We start from the raw sequence: 21,200 nt of genomic DNA, 5'->3' as shown, positions 1-21,200 counted from the left end.
ACTCTCCTTTTCTGACCTTCCTTTATCAGTTGTGCTTCAATGATAGCAAGAAGGAATTCTCTTAATAGAATCTCACATTGCACTAGTCTTTCATTCTTTCGCTCATATCAACATTTCCCCTTGCTCTTCCACTTATTTTCATGGGCAGAATGTACAAACCACTTGTTTTCAGTAAGAATCAGCTTTTGGTTGTAGTAGCAGAATGGAAGAAGGCTGCAAACCAGAGGCTTTGAGAATCAATAGAGACCAACAGATTGAAAAAGGGATTTAGTGCATGGCACTGGAAATTGAATACTTTATGTCAAAATTCCCTTTTTTATCCTTTAAAAAAAAAATCTGTTTATTGTAATGTAGGCTTCCTTGTGATTGTTTCAGGCTCTTTTCTTTGTGACTCTCCTGTTGTGTCTGTGCATGGAGAAAATCTGTACACAGTTGGGCCACATCGAGTCCAGGTCCACACTTGGCAGGTAAGGGCTGATGAAACTATCAAGTGACGAATGTGCCTTATTGTTTTCAAGGATTGCTGTTACAGCTTAAAAGTTAAGTGGTATTTCTAGATCTATTGACTTTATCTTTGTCAAGAAAAGGTATTTTGAGTATTTCAGCAGAAAGATCTTTGAGATTTTGTGTTCTTTTAAAAGTTTCTCGCTTTAAATGCTGTTGCACTCTAACTGATCAGTAAGTATGAAAGAAACAGAAATCTGTAAGGGCTGGGCTTTAAAAGGATCAAAATTGCGTGCAGGCTGAATACATGTATGTGTATTGTTGTGTATGTTGTTGTGTATGAATGTACTGGATGAAAACTATCCTCTGTGCATTCTGTGTGCTCCTGCAAAATCTTTCTCTTCACTTTTGCAACCCCTGCTAGTTCATGAGAACCCAGAAGAGGAACCTAATTATCAGAGTCCTGTGATACATAGTTATATTTAAGAAAGAAATACTGTATTTGTGAATGGGTGGGATTTATCACAATAAGGACTGATTTAATTCATGTATTTCTTTTCAAAGCTGTGTATTAAGGGGATTTCAGGGACCTGTGTTCCTGTGTCCCTCTTTGTTGGAACAAGTTGCACTCTTGAAGAGGATATTGTTGCAGAAGGATACCTCTTAAGTCAGAGTTTTTTGGAGGCTACACATCCAGTTTTCAGCCAGAAAAAAAGATTGCTTTGTAGAGAACACATGTGTGTGTGGAGTTTCTCTCATTTTGCTGATAGTGATTTGTGTCTTACAGAAGTTCAGCAATTGGTTACTTGGTGACAAAAGAAATCCCTTCTTGTTAGACTCTGAATACACAAACCTGATGTTAAACCTTTCTTCCCAGGGAACAGTTAAACAGCTGCTGGTATTCTCTGAAGCAGAGGGGAATCCGTGCCTCTTGGATGTCTGCGGAAATTTCCTGGCTGTGGGAACTGATTTGGCTCACTTTAAAATCTTTGATCTCTCTCGCAGGTATTAATAAGCCTTTTAAACTCATCTGTTTATGATTGAGTGTATATTTTGGGGGGGAATCTTCAGTTGGTTTTGATCTGATGGAAAGCGATAGCCACTTTGAGTCATCAGACAATACTTGCAGCGTCTGTGAACTGATGGCTGATCCCTAAAGCAAGGGAGGATCCGTGGAATTATTACACAAATCTTGAGATGGGTAACAATAATGATAATTTTTAAAAGAGCATATTGTGAGGGATATTTGTGTGCCTTTGAAAGTGGGTGGAGAACTTTATGGAAGATCAAGACAAGGATGTCACATGTTTCTGCTGATAACTTGAACAAGACTTTAATCTCAGAAGAGTTGAAATAATTAAAAAAATCCTGCTAGGTTTTGTAGTTCCTTGTAAATCAACAAACTTGATTCAGAGGATCCATAGAAGAAGTGAACCTAGAACTGTGGCTGCTCTGTTCTTCCTCCTGCTTAGGTTAGAGAGGTTTGTTTGACGTTATTTGAACCTTACTATCTGTTCCCAGGCTGACAAACAGCTGGGGTGTTGTGAAGGAGATACGTGCACAGCATGACTTTCCGTTCCAAAATTTATCTGCTAATGACAATTGTAGTTTTGAAAACTTGACAAACGTCGAGTGTGAAACAGATTCTCTTCTTCCTTACGCACTGTCACCAGAGGAATGTTAACATCTAGTTAGTTACGCAGCTAAAAGCTCATTACCTGTGTTGAAATGGCACAAATTCCACATGGGACACAATTTGAAGGTTACTGGATGTGGGCAGGTTGTAATGAGCACAAATATCAGATTATGATGTTTGGTGGTGGATAAAAATTAGCTTAACTTCTGTATGCTATGTTAAATTTTTGTGCCTAGTAATTAAAATGCCCTTCTTAAGCAATAACAGCGTAGCACTCTTTGATTTCAAAGGCTTAGAATAAATGAGAGGTCTAAGTGTGTAACTCAAGAATGTTATTTTTACAGAATCAAAGATTTTTTCCATGGGATTGTATTATGAATCTAAATTACTGCCACTTCTTTCTGTTGCATTCTTTTCATTAATGAGATTTGTCCTCTTTGTTGCTGAACGATCACTGAGTTTGTATCTGGGGCGGGGCTAGGGTAGGTGTTACATATGTGAATAAGACAGGCTTTTGGAACCTCTCTCCAGAGGGAAAGCGACTGGTAAGGTGATCTAAATACCAGCCCTCAATGACGTTTCTTTACTTCTGCTCCCCAGTGTATTTTCTGTATACAGAGCTTCTATGTGACAGGCTATGTTCAACAGTCATGGTACTATTCAACTTTCTTATGCAGGAAAACTAGAACTCTACGTTCAGAATCCTGATAGGATGTTCTTGCTCTGTAGCCCTGATTTGGAAACCCTGTAGGAGCATTGAAGCTTCTTGCTGATTGATCAGCGAAAGACTGTCTCATTAACTTCTTCCTGAAAGACAGGCAGATCACAGCTCTCTAGAGAGGAAGCCCGAGCCTGGGGCTGTGGTGGCGGAAGACAGAACCAGTTTGTTTTGAACAGTCATATCTATCATTTCAAAAAATTTTTTGGCTGATGCATGTTGCAGCCCAGAGAGCCAACCGTTTCCTGGGCAACGTGGCCAGCAGGTCGTGGGAGGTGTTTCTGCCCCTCTACTCTGCTCTTGTGAGACCTCATCTGGAGTATTGTGTCCAGTTCTGGAATATTCAACATAAGAAGGACATGGAGCTGTTGGAACGGGTCCAGAGGAGACTACAAGGATGATCCGAGGGCTGGAGCACCTCCTGTATGAGACCAGGCTGAGAGAGTTGGGGTTGTTCAGCCTGGAGAAGAGAAGGCTCTGAGAAGACCTGAAGGGGCCACAAGAAAGCTGAGGAGGGACTGTGTACAAAGGCTTGGAGTGATAGGACGAGGGGCAATGGCTTTAAACTGGAGAGGGGCAGATTTACACTAGACATAAGGAGGAATTTCTTCACCATGAGAGTGGGGAGACCCTGGAACAGGTTGGGCAGAGCATTGGTGGCTGCCCCATCCCTGGAGGGGTTCAAGGCCATTTTGGATGGACTTTGAGCCCCTGATCCAGTGGGAGGTGTCCCTGCCCATGGCAGGAATTTGGAAGTGGATAGTCTTTAAGATCCCTTCCAACCCAAACTGTCCTATGATTCTATGTTGCCAGTTGTTTCCAGCGTATGATTTAAGTTTATTCCTTTCCACAGAGAGGCAAAAGTGCACTGCAATAGCAAGAATTTCTCTGAGCTATTTCCTGGCCTTGGAGGCATCGTGTCCGTCAAGTGCAATGCTAATGGCAATAAAGTCAGCATCCTCGTCAGCAAGGTGAGATGAAGCTCTCCCCTTACATCCCTAGGACCTGACCACAGTTTTCAGACTGGTGTGGTTCAAGATTACTGAAGAAGAAAAACACGCTTCTCAGAAATATGCCTACATGTCCTGTGCAGTGTATTGTATCTTGAAATGTCATGTCCAAGCATGTAACTAAACACTAACAGTAAGGTGCGTTAAGGTTTTGTACACGTGGTGAGAAGAACAACCCAGAAAAGGAAGCAATATTTCAGTTACGAAAGCTACTCCAAGGCTAACTTGCTAGAATAGAAAATCAGCAAAGAGTTCTCTGATATTGTCTCCAAACAACGTTCTTGTGTGATTATCAGTAACCAAAACCAAGTGTGTGAATGGGATGAGATGAACACAGCACCTGAACTCTACCCCTTTTCCTTTTTGACTGCATGCTTCAGCTACTTTTGTATTTCCTTCTTGTAGGCAGATGGGAACATTGATTCCAAGATCTGTTTCTATGATGTTGAAATGGACAAAGTTACACTCTTCGATTTCAAGGCTGAACAGGGAAATGGTGGAGAGAAGTCGCCGTCTGGACAAGGCACTGACAAGTAAGAAGCTTTTATTTCAAGATGTATTACCTGTGGACTTAAAGTAGAAATCTGCCTTATGAAGATGAGCAACACCTTGATACTGGCGTTCCTCTGTCTTTGTGTTGGAGCCTTGAACGGCTTTAATTATTCTATTTCTAAAGAATTCATTAAAACCAGTGCATTGTATGTTGGTCAGCCTGCATCTCTGCCTCTTACAATGCATTAACTGGGGAGTGTCAGATGGAGGTGTCAGAAAGAAAGCTTAAAATAAGCAGGAGGCAGCTGTTCTTCAGACCCCATGCTGCTGAGCTGAGGAGCTCCTTCCCAAAGAAAGGTAGAGATGGCGAAAGGAGGGTTTCTGGAGGCATTGGACAAATTAACGGAATAGAAATGCAGTGAGTGTTATTAGATATGTGGTAGATCTGAGTCAAGAAGCTTCTGAAAGGAGGACAATTGGCTGTTGAGTGAGTGTGCATAGAGGTGTTGCGTGATCGGAATCAGAATCCTGATCTCAAAGCAAAGAAACGTCTTGAAAAATCTTGGAAAGCTACTCTTCTATGAAGAGTTTGTGATAGGAGCTGGAAAGAGGATATTCTGAAGTTCTTCCTAGAAAAAAAGTTATCTAAGTCCAATCCACTGTCAGTTTTGAATTGATGGCTTTGTTTTCATCCATGCTCTTCTTGGTGAAGACAGTGAAATACTGAACTAGGAATTCTCATGGTGGAATTTCAGGGTCCAAATTCCGGCTTTGTTTTACAATAATTTTTTGACTGTATTTTTCTTAATTAAAACCAGCGTTAGAATAGAAGGTGGTTTGCTTTTTTAGCAATTATCTGCTATAAATGTTATAAGCAAAAAAGGATTTAATCTCCTTATTGCTGAAAACCAGAAGAAACTACCCAGCTCCCCAAAAACTAAGGGCAATGCAGATTTGGGGCCTCGTGTCCTGGTCAGTTATGCAAACAGTGTAATAATGAGTTGTGAGAAAGTTGTTTTCAAGTGTAGTATCTTGTGTAGCCCAACAGAGGCCACCATGTATCAGTGATACTATTTCACCGACGTTTAAATGCTGGATGGTGTTGGTGTAAATAATCCATTTATCTGTGCTTCACTTTAGAGCATGTTGAAATGGGAATGAGTAAAATCACCAGAAAATAGTAAATTCTCCCCCTTCTCTATCTCTTTCTCCCTGAGGCAGAATCTGAACATTCCCAATTTTTTAACATAAGTATTGTTTTCCAGTTTACAAGTAATTTCTTTTGAGCTCAGTGGCACGGATAGGGCTGTGTATTGCTGGATCCCTTTGAATCTCTCCCTTAATGTGCCTCCAGCCTTCCCAACAAAGTCTCCCCTTCAGTGGTGACAGCAAAAGAGAAAAGTATTTTCATGATGTCTTTGGTTTTTCTCTTTTAAAATGTGACACCTATTTCTGTTCTGTGTATTTTCAGAAGAATCCAAAGCCATTGTTAAAATAGTCTGCTTCTGCAGGTCTAGAGCACTGGGTAGTTCAGACGGTCAAAGCATCAGTCATGCCACGTGCTCAGGTCTCTGGGCTGAACTCTCAGTAGGGAGAGAGAGCTGTTGCCTGAGAATATAAACTAATGTGTTTGATTTCTCCACCAATTTAATCTCAGTTGTCTGGTTGTGGTGTCTTATGACTGCTGCTGGACTGGAATGTGAGGCCTGTGTGCTAGAAACTCTCTGCTGCTCATCTAAATACCCATCAGTGCACTCCAACTGTCCTTACCTTGGCTGGGCATTTGTAGCAGTGCTGGCCAGAAGCACCTTGGGACAGGCCATGAAACCCACTGGAAGGAATGCAGATATAGGGCAAGGGGGACCAGTTTTCATCTGAAAGAGTGGAGACTGAGATGAGATCTTGGGAAGAAATGTTTTCCTGTGAGACTGGGGAAGCCCTGGCCCAGGTTGCCCAGAGCAGTGGTGGCTGCCCCATCCCTGGAGCGGTTCAGGGCCAGGTTGGATGGGGCTTGGAGCCCCTGATCCAGTGGGAGGCATGGGGTTAGAACTGGATGGGCTTTGAGGTCTCTTCCCACCCAAACCAGTCTGTAAATCTATAAGACAGAGCTGAGGGATTCCTCATGTGACAGCACCTGCACCAGTAACGTTCACTAAGGTAGGTCATTTGAAGGATGTTCAAGCATTTCTGCAGACAGGCAGCCTCAGTGGAGGCAGATTTTGGGGCCTATTTGTATTTGTGGCAGTACCAGCTTCTTTTCTATGAAAATGCTTTATGTCATATAATCAGAGAATAGTTTGAGTGGGAAGGACCTTAAAGCCCATCCAATTCCCACACCCTGCCATGGGCAGGGACACCTCCCACTGGATCAGGCTGCCCAAGGCCCCATCCAACCTGGCCTTGAACACCTCCAGGGATGAGGCAGCCACCACTGCTCTGGGCAACCTGGACCAGGGCCTCCCCACTCTCATAGTGGAGAAATCATGTCCTGTGGTCACGGTTCTACAGAATAAACTGAAGTGGCACTGCCAGGTGTAGTGTGAGGAGGAAGGAAGATGTATATGGTTAATGTCACAATGTAGAGATACTGGTGCAGCTAACTGATCGTCATCTGAAAATTATCCCTTGGTCAGGCCTTTGTTTGCATTCGATGGAATAGTCAAGAATTATTTTGTCTTCCTCTACACATTTTTTCCCTTGTCTTTTGGTAGGTCTGCTGTGGAGTATCCAGAGTTGCACAGTCACATCCCTGCCTGCCATTTCTGGGACCAGAGCGAACCAAGACTTTTTGTATGTGAAGCAATTCTTGAAACAGGCCTGGAGTCTGCAGATCAGAAGAAAAAACAGACGGAAAGCACAGTATGGTCTTTTTGTTTGTTTATTTTATTATACCTTGCTTTACACAGAGTTCTCCCTGTCCAAGTAATAAGTGATTGGTCCTTCATTAAAGATGTGGGAATAGGTACTATGCATTATCTTGTACACAGATGAGTAGCAAAATTATGTGTTTGGTGTCTGTGGCCTTAGAGAGTCTCATGACAGCTTTTTGTTTAGCTTGCGTACAGTGCGGAAGATAAAGATGTGATTTCTTTTTCTGTGCCAGAATTTTTGAGGATGATCATGACGTGAGCTTTTATCTAGACCACAGTATTTCAGGTGACATTATTGTCTGAATTATTAATCTAGAGGCTTGCTATTTATTCTCAATTTTAAAAAATAATGCAGATTTTATGTCTTGAGTCCAAGTATAGCAGCAAGAATTAATTTAATAGAATAAAAGTTAATTCACTGTTAAAGTAAATGGCGAATTACACTCTTCCCACTCAGTTCTTACCACTTTCTGACTTTCTGGGCAGATATTGTACCTCTTTGTGGTACTTCTCAAATTATCCCTTACAGTCTTTTTTATGTTAGAAGAAAGAGTTCGTTTTTATTACTCAGAAATGATCTAATCAAAGATTTCTTTAGTCAGACCAACAATTCTTTCCCACTTCCCCTGCTTTCCAGGCACTCTTCCCTTAGTCTGTAGCTGCACAGGGTTTTTGTGCCCGAAGTGCAGGACCCGGCATTTGGCCTTGTTAAACCTCCTGCCATTGGAATCAGCCCATCGGTCCAGTCTGTTCAGATCCCTTTGGAGCCTCCCTACCCTCCAGCAGATCCACACTTCCTCCCAGCTTAGTGTCATCTGTGAACTTGCCAAGGGTACATTCAATGCCAATGTTGAAAACAGCTGGAGGTATCTCTTTGACCTGAATCCGATCTATTCGGGAGCTTCTAGAGCAGCAACTGTGGCCGGTGACTTCCCTCTGTGATGGATGAAGGTGGCTCCTGAGCGGCAGAGCTGGGGGGCCCTTTGCAGCAGGAGCACAGTCTGTGATGTAGAGTGAGTTGTTGGCTCTGTGCTCTAGGGAGGCAGCGTGCAGCTCTGCCCTCTCCAGCAGAGATGTGTGTGGGAACGTATGTATCATATTGCTCACAAGAGAAGATTCCACCAAGTGAATATAGAAAATAAAAACAAAATGAAAGAGGCTATTGCAGCATGAAACCAAAACAATGCTTTGCTTCCTTTTCCAGATGGATGCTTGGATTATATCATTTTTCAGTACTGAAGAGCATGGCCTTTTGCTTCAGGATAGCTTTCCATTGCCTTCATCCTACCAGGTTCTTCTGGGCATAGAAGTTCCGCATTATTACTTTGTGAAAAAGGTGAGGAAATCTTTCACAATGCCTTCCCTGCCCATAAGTTCGGAGTTCTCCCTGCACAGTGGTCAAATTTAACCAAAATGAGCCTAAAGTAAGGAGAACAACTCCAATGACAATTGCTGCATCACATCTAGAAATGACAAAGAGATAATTGGAATGCAGGTGTGCTTGATAGGGTTGTGGAAATCCTGCTGGATCGCCTTTCCATGGGCATTGCCAACTGAGTGCCAGGTACAGGCACAGAAGACGCAGTAATTACCAGGGAATGCAACTGAAAAATGGATGTGAAAAAAACCTCTCTTGTTACTTTGTGATCACCATGCCTCTTGCAAGTAAGAGGGGTGTGTGTGTCAACTTTATGCAGGCTGTAAGAGGGGAGCTTTGCTACCAGCTCCAGCAGAAGCCTCCCATTTCCTTGTTGGAACAGAACTTGGTACCCACCGAGTACCAAAGAGATCAAGAATGTTCATCTCATGCTGTCACCAGGTGCTTGCGTGCTCCAAATACCAGGAACGCATGCGTTAACTTCTTCAACTTGAATATGAACCCGAAATTGTTTGCATCTTAGTCAAACAGCACCATGCATCCTGGAAGCAATGAGGTCTGTTACCTCTGGATTGGTGTTCTGGGTAAGCTCTGGCTGGAGTTTCTTGGTGCCAGTTAAGATGATAATTTACATTGCTCCCTTCTTGCGGGAGGAGTTAGAAGAGTCTGCTCTACTGAGGCATTGATTTCTGTAAAATCTGCAGGAACCTAATGGGACTTCTAATCCTCTAAATCTCTTAAATAAGACCAATGTGATCCCATAAATCTAATTTCTTGTAGTTTAGGAGCAGTGTTAAGTAGGGAGAATATATCTAGATGTTTTTCTACTTAAAATATTTAGACTCAGAGCAATTTAACTTGCTTTGACAGACTTTGCAATTTAACCCCCTTCCAAAGCACTGGCTGTTGTCACTCTTCTTGTACAGCTCTAGCTTTTAGAGTTGCACTCTATTTTACTTTCCCATTCCCTTTATCTCTTAATTTCAAAGGTCAAAGGTGATCTGCTGGATTTTGTACTTTTTTTTTATAACACTTCCCCCCCATCATGTCTCGTGTTATTTTACTTTAATATTCCATCTGTTTTTTTCCTCTCTTTTTTTTTTTTTTAAACTCTCTATGGATTTTCACTGCTATTAGTTGTTTTTTCGGAGGGGACTTGTCTATAAACCTGTAAGTAACCGCATTATTTTGTTTCTGTTCCTTCATTCTCTGCTTTTCTCTCTTCTGTTTCCATTTTCCTCCCTCAGTAGGTTACTGTATCTCAGTGCTAAACTACTTATGTTTCCAAAATGAATTATTATATCATGATTTTGTGTATGAACAGAGTCTGCCTTAAATATAGTGGATTGAGTTCCTGCAGCAAGTTTATTTTGACCAAGTTTCATTCCAGGGTTTCTCCTTATTCACAGTAATGTCTTTTCTGGCCTGGTTCCACAAATTCCCCAAATTGTAATCGAAAGCATTTGGATTTTTGATTCCTGTCTTTTACTGCATCTAATACTCTACTTGTATAAAATGTAGTACTGTTCTATTTTATTGGCCTCTGTAAAACTTAATATTGAGTTATCTCATCCGTGCAATTGAGCCTACGTGACATTTGGTGTCCTTCATGCCTCTAACGATCTTCCACTGTGCTTGGCCTGTGCACGTTTCCTTGTGACGCTCTAGACAGATCATTTGGTCTTGATGATTGACTACTTTCTTTTTCTGAGCCATGGTTAAATAGCTTTGAGCTGCCTCTCCATGACTGGTGAAGTATCACTGGAGCTCCAGAGGCTCCAGAACCGCCAATGGAATGGGGAAGAAGATAAGCTTTAGTGTCCCTAAGCTTCACACAAAGGCTTCACACAAATAGAAGAATTGGGTCTATATGGTGAACTCTCAGAATTGCAGATTCCTAATCTTAGAGAAATGTTTATCTGAGATCTCCAGACATCTGGGGGCTTAATAGGTGCTCTTACAGTCACAGTGATTATAATAGATATAAAAATTATTATGACTATATATAGAGGCTGCCTCTCCCATGGTATTTTAGCCATCTCAACCCCTCCCTGATGTGCTAGGATTGTTGGGTGTGATATGCTAATCTCTTCTATGGCAGTCCATATTTTGGGGCATTTTCTAGGAAGTTCTGCAGCATTGCAGCTCTTGCCACTGTTGGTCGTGGTCCTGCAGAGAGGCAAATGTTGGACCGTAGTGGAAATAATTACACGTACAAAGGAGTAAACTTCAACCAACTTGATACCTACATGATAACATTCTCCTTTTAGCTGGGAGAAGCTGAGAAAGGAGAAGCAGAGTGTGGCTCACCAAAGGTCTCTCAGATGGCTGCAAGAAGACCTCTAAGAGATTTCAGTGGCCTAGGAGACTGCGATAAGACTACCCGGGATGCCATGCTGAACTTCAGCTTCTACCTGACTGCTGGAGACATGGATGAGGCCTTCAAATCAATCAAGCTGATAAAAAGGTACCAGAATATTTGTATGTGTTTCTTTATGAGTACAGTTTATTTTCATTAAATGCTTGTATGAAGTGTGGATCCTCCTACATTCTCCTTACAGTTTTTCCTCTCTGATTTCATTCTCCCTTTCAGTTTTAACAAAACGAAATATCTTTATTTTACCGACATTTGAATGTATGCTCTACTTATTCTTTGTCTACAAGACATTGCAAGCTCTGTGGATTCTTTTTTACTGAACAGGAAAAAGTTATTGATAACGAGCAACCTTATTCTGTGTCTGTATGGCAAAAATCTCACTTTATCACTAGAAGAAAATGAACATTCACAACTTCATTTATACATCTAAAATAATCACAGTAATACTGAGTATTACAAATTTGCCAACCACATAGCTGATTTTTCAATTAAAATGTCCATTATTATAGTATGGATATTGCAATATTAGAAGAAATAATATAATGTCTTTTAAATATTCCAATATTTTATTTTTAAAAAAACCCTGCAATTAATCATAGCATATTATTTCTAGAAAAGATTTTCCAGAAAGTAGTGCGGGCAAATGAATACAAATCTTAGTTGGTTTTTACAAACCTACTGCTAGAAGAAACTCTTTGTCAGCTTTATGGTATTCTACCCTGATAGTCTAGAACAAAGCTGCTGCACTGGAGCATCAGTCTCTGCAGAGCGCTGCTCGCTTTGAACACGGTGCAGAGCAGCACTTGGGGGTGAGTTTCTTATTACATCAGAACTGAGTGCGGAACAGAACTCAAGAGCCAGCTTGACGATCACATTTTATGGTGGAAATAATGATAAAGAAGAGAAGCAGCGTACTCAGCTGGGAGTGATACAACTGTCCTGGAGTATCTGTAACATTCACAGCTCGTGGGCCTTTAAACTTATCAGCAGCCGTGCTCAGAGTAGCATCCCTGGAGCTTTTAAACCTCTGACTTTGCCTCTAGTCCCTGTATTCTAGATATTCCTGTCTAACAAGGTTTAACCTGTTGGTTTTTCTACTGGAAGTTACGTGCACATGAATTCTGTGAGCCTTCTTGGGGTCAGGCTTGTAAACACGACACCTAATTGTGAAGGTACTCCATTGTTTTCTTTTCATTACCACATTAAGTTACCAGGCAAGTCTGTTTAAAATCTCATGCTTAGTCACATGTGTTTGTCTTATTCTCCAATCTGGCTGCTTGAGCGGCAGTCACATTCTTTGCTATCCCCTGTCTTCTGAGCCTCTGAGCATTGCTGGGCAGAGCTGGGTGTCCTGGCACAGTGCTCTGGTCTGAAAGCCTCACAGCAAATGCTAAAGCAAGCTGGGAAGAAAAGGAATTAATTTGGCCTGTAATATCTGTTCTTAATGTAAGTTAGTAATATCTGTGATGATTAGGGAGTGCAGGTAACCTTCTCCTGTAGATGTTTGCCTTCAATGTAACACCGAAGGAGGTTTTTCAGCCACATGTATGGCCTGTTCTAGACGCGTACCCTTTTCATTTCTAATGGTGTGTCTGTTTACACCTTGGATAAACCTGAACCTTTCTCTCGGATACAAAAAAGGTGCCTGAAAAAAATACAAAGTACTCCTTCTGCTTTCCCTTATAGAATGAGAACGGTTAGAGTTGCTTTTGCGTTTTCCTGCCTGGGGCTGGGGAGCAGGCGTGGCAACTCAGGAGAAGTTCTTGAAGAGGGATGGTTAGAAGGGCTAAAGATTCGTGACATTTAAACAGCTGTTAAAATCATCACTAATGCCATAGTGAGTTTTCTGCTTTCTCAGATTGCCTGTTAACTCCAAAGCTGTTGTCCCTGGTCTGTCATAGCTTTTTACATTGTTATTAGAGAGCAGGATAACTTTATGCAGACAGAGAAGATGTGTTTGACTGCCTCTTTTCTATATTCTATTGGCATATGCTCTGTGTGCTACAGCGGACACTGCTGACACATAGCTGTGACACTCTGTCAGGACTCTGACAATCCAACATTCTGTGCTGTACAGCAGAGGGAGAGGGCAATATAATATAATATATATAAAATTATGTGTTTTATACATATGTATATAGATGGAGCCCATCCAAATAATAATCGAGGGCCTCTGCCCACAAGAGTGAGCTTTGTGATGCCTTTCAACCTTTACTTTTAAATTATAGCATATATTTATAGAAAACAACTCCAATGCAGATCTCCTTGGAGATCTTTCCCCTTTCAAGTCCACTCTTTCAGCACGGTGACTCAACGTAGTCGTTTTCCAGGCCCCGGCGAAACCGAGCAGTCAGGGTGCGGCTAATGACAATGACCCGGGGCGCCATACAGTCCTCCCGCCTGTGAAGGATGTTCCATATAAGAATGGCAGCTGCCAGCGTGGCCAAAAGACAGGCTCCAATGTTCAGATAGCAAGACCAAGAGAGGCTGGTGTATGGTCCGATGCGGTAGAAAGTCACCAATCCAATAACCAGGACAAAACCTGCAAGGACAAAGGGAGAATTATTGTTAATGTGTTATTATTTTTCATGTCTCTTACATTTCTGTAGTGGCGGGATGCCATGAGCCAGCGTTCATGACCCTGTAGAGCCTTCCCATCTCTGTTAGGATGTGTTCTTGAAGGCCTGTTTGGGCAGGATGATGCATGCAAAGACCGAGTGCCTGAAATGAGGTCTCGGTTTTAAATCGGTTCACCCCAATTTCAATATCTGTCTTCTGCTCAGCTGTATTTCATGTTGTGTTTTTTCCCCATCCTCTTGTCTCACTTGCACAGATGTCCTCATTCTTATTTCTGCCAAGGCAGAAAACTGGTATATTAATGATAGTAAGAATGAAAATCTGTTATTCATAATATGGTATGCTTATTCTGAAAATGTAAACTGCGAAGATGACAAATAGCTAAATATCTCGCAGAAATTATTAAGAAAATGCACAGAAGCTTAAGAAAAAGGGAAGGTGAAACAAATGGGACTTTATGGTCCTACTTTTTTCTATGTTGGCAAAGTGTTACGCAGCAGGAGTAATTTTGGGTCTCTAGAAGCCACCAAAGACAAGACTCTCATTAAGGAATGAGCCTCAAGCCCAGTACTAAGTTCCCTATCAGGTGATAATAGAGTAATAATACTGCGCTGGTCTAGCATTTCCATCCAGCTGTCACATGAGATTTGCCAAAAAAATGAAACCAAAGATTTTTGCACATTTTTCTCAGTAGGCACCGTTGGTGAATCCTAATGTTCCTTCGAGGTGAGGTGGGCTGATTTGTCCTGTCATGTAGGACGTCTCTGTTAGAGCAGGCGGCAGAATCCATATCCCTAGAGTATTACTTATTTATGTTAATAAGACTGCCCTTTCCCTGGAGAATGCGTCAGCAAGCACACAATTACTTTTCTGCCCTTCTTTATTGCATTTGTCTCTCCCTGCGCCTACTTTTATTAAAGCTACTCTTCAGCTTTTGAAGAGAAGTAATGTATATGTGTGATTAGATTGAAACAGACACACGAAGAGGCAAATATGCCTCTCTAGCTGAAAAGACTTTTTTGTTAACCACCACTAAACACAAAGACACATCAACAAAAGGACCCCTGCATGAACGAAAGTTGGAATAAACAAAGGTCCATGAACAGATACCATCTTCTGAAGGTCATGGGTAAGGACAAGTCAAGAGTGAGTCAGTCCTAGTGGCTGCATGCTGTTTTCTCAATGAGCAGCGCTGCTTGCAACTGCTGCTCCCACAGATAACGACAGTGCTCAAAAATGGTGTGGCACCTGCTCTGGTCCTTGATTTTCTATCAAAGAGGGGAGCGAGAGGCTGGAGAGCAGCCCTGAGCAAAGGGATCCTGGAGATCTGGTTGACAGCAACTTGACCATGAGCCAGTAGTGCCCTGGCAGCCAGGAGGGAAACCATGTCCTGGGTGCATCCAGGACGGCATCGCCAGCTGGGCGAGGGACAGGATTGTCCCACTCTGCTCTGCACTGGAGCGGCCCCACCTCAGCACTGGGGGCAGCTCTGGGGGGCACAGGATGAAAATGATCTAAAGGTGCTGGAGAGCGTCCAGAGGAGGGCACGGAGTTGGGAAAGGATTTGGAGGGGAAGAGTGTGAGGAGTGGCTGAAGTCACTGGGTCTGCTCAGCCTGGAGAAGAAGAGACTGAGGGGAGACCTCATTGTGCTCTGCAGTTTCCTCACACGGGGAGGAGGAGGAGCAGGCGCTGAGCTCTTCTCTTTGGTGACCAAGGACAGGACCCGAGGGAATGGCAGGAAGATGCCAGGGGAGGGTTAGGGTTGGACATTAGGAGCAGGTTCTTCCCCCAGAGGTTGGTGGAGCCCTGGAACAGCTCCCAGGGAAGCAGTCACAGCACCGAGCCTGTCAGTATTGCAGAAGTATTGGGGCAAGGCCCTTCAGCCCGAATGGGGTGAATGTTGGGGTGTCCTGCATAGGGACAGGAGCTGGACTCGATGGTACTGTGGGTCCCTTCCAACTCGGGACATTCTATGATCCTGAGTATGCATTGTATCGATTTTCTTTCTAAAAAGAGCATTTGTAATGCAGTGATGGTGGAAAAGGAACAAATTGGTTACAGATTTAAAAAAACCCAAAAAACAGAAGAGGGGCATGAAATGCAAATAGAAGAAAAAAAATCAATGTCTGCTTAAGTAGGTGTGACACTGACTATTCTGAGAGTCAATAGTGTGAAGGCTTCTTCCCCTTCCTAATAAAACAACCACTGAATGAGTATTAATTCAGGAGATGTCTTGCATTCTCAGCTCTCTCATGTCTTCCTAGAAGGTGGTTGTAATGGAGTTACTTGCTGTCACTTTCCCACGGAAGCAGTGCTGTCCCACCAACGGCATGGACTGGAGAGGGGCTGAGGTGAGGCATCTCTTCCAAAGGATATGTGAGGAGGAAACGGGTTCTTACAGGAGGAGTAGCTCTTTCCTGCTCTTTCACCACTCTGCAATAGCCTTTGCTGTGAGAAAAGTCTAAGGTACTTTGGATCGGTTTAGGCTGTCATGTCAGTTGTAAGAACAGGAATTAATAACTCAGTTTTGTCAGTAAGTCCAGGAGTTACTGAATGGTTCCACTTAGTTATAAATGAATAAGTTTCATCTGGGAAAAATGTGGCCACGTGAAGCATGTGGGTTTAATTCAGTCGCAGAAATCACTGATCTGTACAGTAATTGTCTGCTCGCACTCGCCGGTCGAGCCTGCAGGATCACTCAAGAGGCCATTTTAATGCCAGCTGAGTTGGAGATCCCAGTACAGAGATGCTCAGCTAGCTTTATTTCAAAGTATACGGATTTGAAAGTTGCTTCTTGCTCCTTTTCAGAAAAAATAGTGAGTTACGGTTGAGGTAGAAAAATGATGGAGTTTTGCTTTTGACAAATTAAACTTAAACTCTTCATTTTAGTCAGTAATCACTGTTGGATGATGCACCTTATGTCAGATTATGCATGCTTGTTAAAACCCTGGTCTCTTAAAGCTAGGCAGACGTGACCCACATCCTTGGATGGACTGTTGAAGGCAAATCATCTGTCTCTGAAGGAGTTAAGTTTTCTGTATTTTCAGCTGCTTAGCTCATCACCACATGAAAATGGAAATGTTCTTTCCTTCTGCATTCAAAATCCTCACTGAAGGAACACTACTTTGTCCCCAAAACCACAGTTAACTGTGCTCTGCCTTCTCTGTGATTCTTCTTTGAATTGCTTTTGAATTCTCCTGATTTTGCTGTTTGGTGTTTTCTGGGTTTTGTATTACTTTATTTCTTTATTTTTAACAGCAATAGCATACAAGAAGATTGCAGTAGAATTGGGAAATCAAATAGTTTTCCCTTATTCCCAGTGTAATTCTCAGAGTTCGGTGTGCCCTGAGGCACATTCTAGACAAGAGAGGGGGAGATCACATCCTGTATGTGGAATAGAGTAGGTTTTCTAAATTCTCCTCTGAGGTGGCTCAGTGCCCTATCTGTGGAACCAAGGTGATAAAACTTCTTTTCTTCTGTGTTGTGTTTTGTATTTCAGGGCTTTGGTAGCAAAGCGTGCGTGTTGTAAAGTGCTTAGAGAGAATGTGTATTGCTCTTCCACAGGCTGCAGTCCTTTTTTCAAAGGATGGTAGATACCATTTTCTCATAAAGGTCGGGAATTGAGAGAAAGGGAGATCGCTTGCACCGCCTGTGGCTGAGCTGTGGACCTGTTTCTTTTCCTTATGGTTTGAAAAGAACAGGCAGGAGGGTATTGAGGGACAAAGCCCATGTTGCTGTTGAGTCTGCAAAGGGCTTGGAAGTAGCTGAGAAAATAACCATGGGATGGGAGCCGTCAGCTTTCGGGGTGGTGATGGAGGGGGGTTTCCCAGGGGATCTGTGTCCCATGTGGCCCATGGGGAAAAGAGATCCATCCTTTGCTCATTTAGCCAAGGCAAGCAGCAGTGCTCTATACACGTTCCATAAAATAACCACTGCAGGGATATTTGCTGTATCTGAAATTTTTCCCAAATATTAAGCTTTTAAATAGGCTTTTAAACAGGCTGAGAGAGTTGGGGTTGTTCAGCCTGGAGAAGAGAAGGTTCCAAAGATCTTATAGCGACCTCCCAGTACCTGGAGGGGCTACAAGAAAGCTGGGGAGGGACTTTTTACAAAGGCTTCTAGTGACAGGACGAGGGGCAATGAGTATAAACTGGAGAGGGGCAGATTTAGACTGGACATAAGGAGGAATTTCTTCACTATGAGAGTGGGGAGACCCTTGAACAGGTTGCCCAGGGAAGCAGTGGTGGCTGCCCCATGCCTGCACGTTCAAGGCCAGGTTGGATGGGCCTTGGGCAGCCTAATCCAGTGGGAGATGTCGGGAGGGGTTGGAACTGGATGACCTTTAAGGTCCCTTCCAACCCAAACTAGTCTGTGATTCTATGATTCTATGAAATAGATTTTTCATTCTTGCTTATGTATCACTTAGAGCCAGTTACTGTACTAAATGGCTACGTATCTCCATGCCAAAGCAGCCATCTTCGGGAGCTCCATTCCACTCAATGGGACAAAATATCCTCCAGGAAAAAGCACTGAGGCTTCCTTACAGGTCCCAAACGAAAACTATTTTGGGTAGCAAGACAGTTTCCCCTTGCAGGCTCCTTCCCTGAACCCTGCTCAGCTGAGTAGCTAGTCGTGCAAGAGGCTTCTCTCCTTCTGCAGTTCTCTGCCAGTGTCTGAGCAGGAAGAACCAGCAGGAGATGGGCTTGGGAGCTCCACGGCTTGGTGGAGAGCAGCAGAGAGTCACTGGAGCTCTTGGGTGAGAAAGGTGGGATCTGCTCAGAATGCTTTGCTGCAGGCTAGGCAGGAACTGACATTTCAGGAGAGAAAAACATGACAGAGGTGGGGGAGTTGAAAGTGTGTGCTGTTGAGTTTCCACCATTAATTTTACAGCTCTGCCAGCGTAAGTCAGCTCTGGAATAAAAATGTCACTGTGAACATTGTTTCCCAGCATTCTTATTCCATATTAGCATGACCTGATATTGAATTTATAAATGCAGGAAATCAAGAGCAAAGGGTGAAGAAATTGCACTGATCCAAACAGACTGAGTTTGCATAGGATGATATTTAAATTTCTGTCAGTGCTGACATTGTGTGAAAACCCCCAAAGTTTTCTTGGAGGGATTTTGTCTGTAATAACCTAATGAAAATTAGACTTCTTGAAGCATACCATTCCCATGTGCTGCTTATGTTTTCCTTGCCCTTAGAGCGATCTGGTCGTACACCAGCCAAGAATTGAACCGAAACATTTAGCAGCAAGTCTGTTTTCTCACAAACACCTTCACTTTCTCCTATTTGTGCCAGCCTGGACCTTCTCCTCCAGCAGTTATTCTCTCTTAGGGAACGAAGATTTTAATTGTGTTTTTATTCTCCTTTTATTTGGATGCATCTGAGGAGTGGGGTTTTCCAGGTTTGGCTGAACCCTTTTGAATGTCTGTGCGTGTCCTGTGTGTCCTGCTGCAAAATTAGTCAGGTTCTGTAAGGCGAGAGAATGCAATTAAAGTTTGACTAAGGTTTTCTTTTAACTGACTCTGCTAAAGCAGAGCATTTTCATTCTTTTGATATCTGTTGTTTTGCTTACTGCCTTCACTGGGAGTTTTATTAGCATTAGGAAATCTTTGACACCGTTTTAATTCATTGCCTTTGAATATTGTTGAATATTCAGTTAGGGAATCACTTTTGTGAGAATTTAGTGTAGGAAAAATGGTGCTGGAATTCTCCTACTGATGATTGTGTAATATGGGAATAACTCAGTTGTTAATGTAAATCTACCAATGCAGAGCTTGGCTTCAGAACATTTAGAAGTACACCTATAAAAAATTATATTAATTAATTATATTAATCATAGTTGTACAATCATATGTACAAATCATAATTGTATTAATCATAGAATCACAGCATGGTTTGGATCAGAAGGGACCTCAAAGCCCAGCCAGTTCCACCCCCTGCCATGGGCAGGGACACCTCCCACTGGATCAGGGGCTCCAAGCCCCATCCAACCTGGCCTTGAACCCCTCCAGGGATGGGGCAGCCACCACTGCTCTGGGCAACCTGGGCCAGGGCCTCCCCACCCTCACAGCAAAACATTTCTTCCTAAGATCTCATCTCATCTCCTCGTTTTCAGCTGAGACCCATTCCGCCTCATCCTCCCCCTGCGCTCCCTAGTAAGAATAGCTTCTGTCTCCATGCCTCAAACTGACCATGGTGACTTTTCATGTCACATTGAGCAACCAGATCTCAATTTAGTTTCTGTATTCCAATAAAATGCCTGGTGGGAGACAGTTGCTTTGCTGGACTTTCCCATGGGTAACTCTATTAAAAATAATTATTCTACTTGCCATCAGTCTTCTCGATCTCCTAATTCACAACAGTTTGAGGGAGGGCTGCAGATAGGAAATATTTCTTTCAATTTAGTTATGAAAATATTACTTTCCTCTGGTTTAGTTTTCTGTTTTGGAGCAATGAGGACTTTTAGGTGCATGGCTGAACTCCCCTGAATTAATTTCATGATGTATATCAATCAGTTTCATATCATTTTATTGTGCATTGTCTGAAGTCTGCACAGAGGCCACATCTTTACTAAAAATCCTGATGAGATTACTTAAAGTACTTTATTTTCCCATAGCGCTGCTGTTTATCTCTAGTTGTTTCCCATCCGTAGCAAAACAAGCCTGGAAGGGGGGGCCTTTTCCTTTGGGGAAGGAAACAGATAACGCATTCACTAGGAAGACTTTTGGTTGGGACAGTATTGACTGTGGCGTGGGGGTGGGTTGGGAGAATGGTGCTTTTTGAACTTACATGTCAGATCCCTGTGCTGAATTTCCTGTTTGACTGGAGCTGCCTGCAAGCCAACTACAGACTTCGAGCATTTTAAAAGAAGTCTTACAGTCACTTTTTCACTTCTATTATAGCTTTTTTTTTTCCCCAGACACTCATTGATTTGCATTCCTCCTTTTTATGAGCACATTGAGAGTACGGTTGAAGAAATCTACGTTATGTTTTTTTCTGAGTCAGTAGAACTCCCCTTCTCTCCGTACCCTGTAAACATTTACAGAGTCTCAGTTAGCTGCAGTGAGTCACAAGCCTGAAAAAGCTGCTTGTAGGAGCTCAATGGTAGTTATGAAAGCAAGATAGAAATCCCATTTTGGGGAAGTTGTGGCTGCCCCATCCCTGGAGGTGTTCAAGGCCAGGTTGGATGGAGTCTTGGGCAGCCTGAGCCAGTGGGAGGTGTCCCTGACCATGGCAGGGGGGTCGGAACTGCATGATCTTTAAGTTATTCTATGATTCTATGGTCTTAATCCCACAGAAGCTTCAGTAACCTTTGAGTTTTCAGTTGTATGTTGTTGAGTACAACAGCAATTTCCTTCTAAGGATTCAGGGAGAAAGTAACTTCTCTTAGAATTAAGCAATTTATGAGTAGCAAAGCTTCTCAGGAGCAATAAGACCTTGTTGTCCTTCACTTTTCAGCACTGCATTCCAATGGCTTTCCGCTTGTGATGTTCTTTGAGTTCCTCAGACTCCCTTTGATCTGATAAGATTGGGAGAATTAGTCAGTGTAAGGCAGTAAATTCTACCTTATGGTTGGGAATGTTCAAAAGGAGGTGCAGAGCACTCTTTAACAAGTCTGCTGACAGTAGACTTGCTGTTCTTAATTACCTTTTGGGAGTTTCCTTAGAAATGGTGCCTAACATTGGAGTGAA

General features: G+C 42.7%; 2 protein-coding genes across 6 annotated transcripts in view; one reads left to right on the top strand and one right to left on the bottom strand.

Moving 5' to 3' along the window:
- Positions 1-21,200, top strand: part of IFT140 (intraflagellar transport 140) — an 84,461-nt gene that overhangs the window by 19,389 nt on the left and 43,872 nt on the right. For 2 of the 5 annotated variants that reach the window (XM_054080176.1, XM_054080179.1), the window contains exons 12-19: positions 376-467; positions 1,322-1,449; positions 3,652-3,769; positions 4,214-4,341; positions 7,012-7,159; positions 8,375-8,506; positions 9,686-9,718; positions 10,819-11,015. In XM_054080176.1, the coding sequence (XP_053936151.1) occupies positions 376-467; positions 1,322-1,449; positions 3,652-3,769; positions 4,214-4,341; positions 7,012-7,159; positions 8,375-8,506; positions 9,686-9,718; positions 10,819-11,015 (976 nt within the window). Of the gene's footprint in view, positions 1-354; positions 468-1,321; positions 1,450-3,651; positions 3,770-4,213; positions 4,342-7,011; positions 7,160-8,374; positions 8,507-9,685; positions 9,719-10,818; positions 11,016-21,200 lie in introns of all 5 variants that reach the window. The other 3 variants (XM_054080175.1, XM_054080178.1, XM_054080177.1) reach the window with 3 other exon arrangements.
- Positions 11,026-21,200, bottom strand: part of TMEM204 (transmembrane protein 204) — a 32,128-nt gene continuing 21,953 nt past the window's right edge. Inside the window, exon 3 of the mRNA XM_009570994.2 lies at positions 11,026-13,467. Coding sequence (XP_009569289.1) covers positions 13,223-13,467 — 245 coding nt within the window. The 3' untranslated portion in view covers positions 11,026-13,222. The remainder of the gene's footprint in view (positions 13,468-21,200) is intronic.

This window comes from Cuculus canorus, chromosome 15 (genome assembly GCF_017976375.1).
Source record: "Cuculus canorus isolate bCucCan1 chromosome 15, bCucCan1.pri, whole genome shotgun sequence".
Lineage (NCBI taxonomy): Eukaryota > Metazoa > Chordata > Aves > Cuculiformes > Cuculidae > Cuculus > Cuculus canorus.
The sequence above is the reverse complement of the archived record's forward strand: the minus strand, read 5'-3'. Positions and strand labels throughout refer to the sequence as shown.